Source organism: Apaloderma vittatum, unplaced genomic scaffold (assembly GCF_000703405.1).
Source record: "Apaloderma vittatum isolate BGI_N311 unplaced genomic scaffold, ASM70340v1 scaffold1211, whole genome shotgun sequence".
Classification (NCBI taxonomy): domain Eukaryota; kingdom Metazoa; phylum Chordata; class Aves; order Trogoniformes; family Trogonidae; genus Apaloderma; species Apaloderma vittatum.
The window spans coordinates 226,571-227,615 of record NW_009699409.1 but is presented as its reverse complement, the minus strand read 5'-3'; the positions used below and the strand labels follow the sequence as shown (position 1 = coordinate 227,615).

Here is a 1,045-nt window from a genome sequence, read left to right as displayed (position 1 = left end):
ACTCTTTCATTTAAAAAGATCAGCCCCTTGGTCCTGCAATCAGCTCCATATGTACTGACCCTCTCAGAGAGCTGTCCATTCTAATGCAATTTCAACATTTGTCCTTAAATGTGAAATATTGAACAGTTCCTGATTCGGCTTTTACATCGGAAAACAAGCTGAAAGAAGCTGTAAGGTCCACAAGCTGCCACTTGCTGTGATGGGCAGGGAAGAGAATGTTTAATGCTGATTTTTTTCTCTGTTACCTTCTTATCCCTCACCCTACTTCACGCATTACCTCTTCTTCAGCTAGCATCCCGCAGTGCTGCCTCACATACCCTTAGCCGATGTATGACAGGTGAGCAGATCAAGAGTACGTTAAGTGGTGCCATTCATGCCCTACAGAGCCCTATATATATTTTTGGCAGAATAATTAAAGTGGTTTGGTGCAGCTCATCCAGAACCTAAAGTCTTTTTTAAAAAATACTTCTGTGCTGGCTAATATCCAGACTGTGCAAGGTGAGAAAAGCAGCTAATGGTCACTGAATGGAGTATCCTGGACCAGGACACGCAACCAAAGGGCCCTGACGAAACCTACAGCTACACAAGGAGCAAGTGCTGCCCTTCACTTCTGAGATGACCTTGCAGGGTTTATTTTTGGTAGCAAAGAGGACAAATTTCTTTTCTAGCTTTTCATCTCTCTAGGTATGAAAGATATTCTACGATAATCTCCAGCTGCTATTGAAAATCCGATTCTTCAGCTCTTACTAAGAACACTGCAGGTAGAGTTACCACCTTCCTTTTTCAGAGGGAATTTGGGACACCCTACCCCACAAGAGCTCCTGAGACAGCTAGGAAGTGATTGACTTCTTCTGAGAGCGAGTTAAAGCACTCAAGTGAGTCTGTGGCTCTGAGTTTTCTCTCACCTGGTGAAATAGTCTTGTTTGTGGAACTTTTAAAAGAGCACTAAACTTTCCCACCTACCTTCTGCAGTGCCAGTACTGTGTTAGTGCTGCAGCATTTGTACCAAATGGATTTTAAAATAGAGGCAAATGGCGTGACTCCG

At 43.4% G+C, this 1,045-nt stretch overlaps 1 protein-coding gene across 1 annotated transcript in view; it reads right to left on the bottom strand.

The window, feature by feature from the left end:
- LOC104280631 (NADPH oxidase 3-like) overlaps positions 1-1,045 on the bottom strand; it is a 39,448-nt gene that overhangs the window by 11,442 nt on the left and 26,961 nt on the right. Inside the window, 1 exon segment of the mRNA XM_009878338.1 lies at positions 964-1,045. This exon segment is cut by the window's right edge and continues 29 nt beyond it. Within this exon segment, the coding sequence (XP_009876640.1) occupies positions 964-1,045 (82 nt within the window).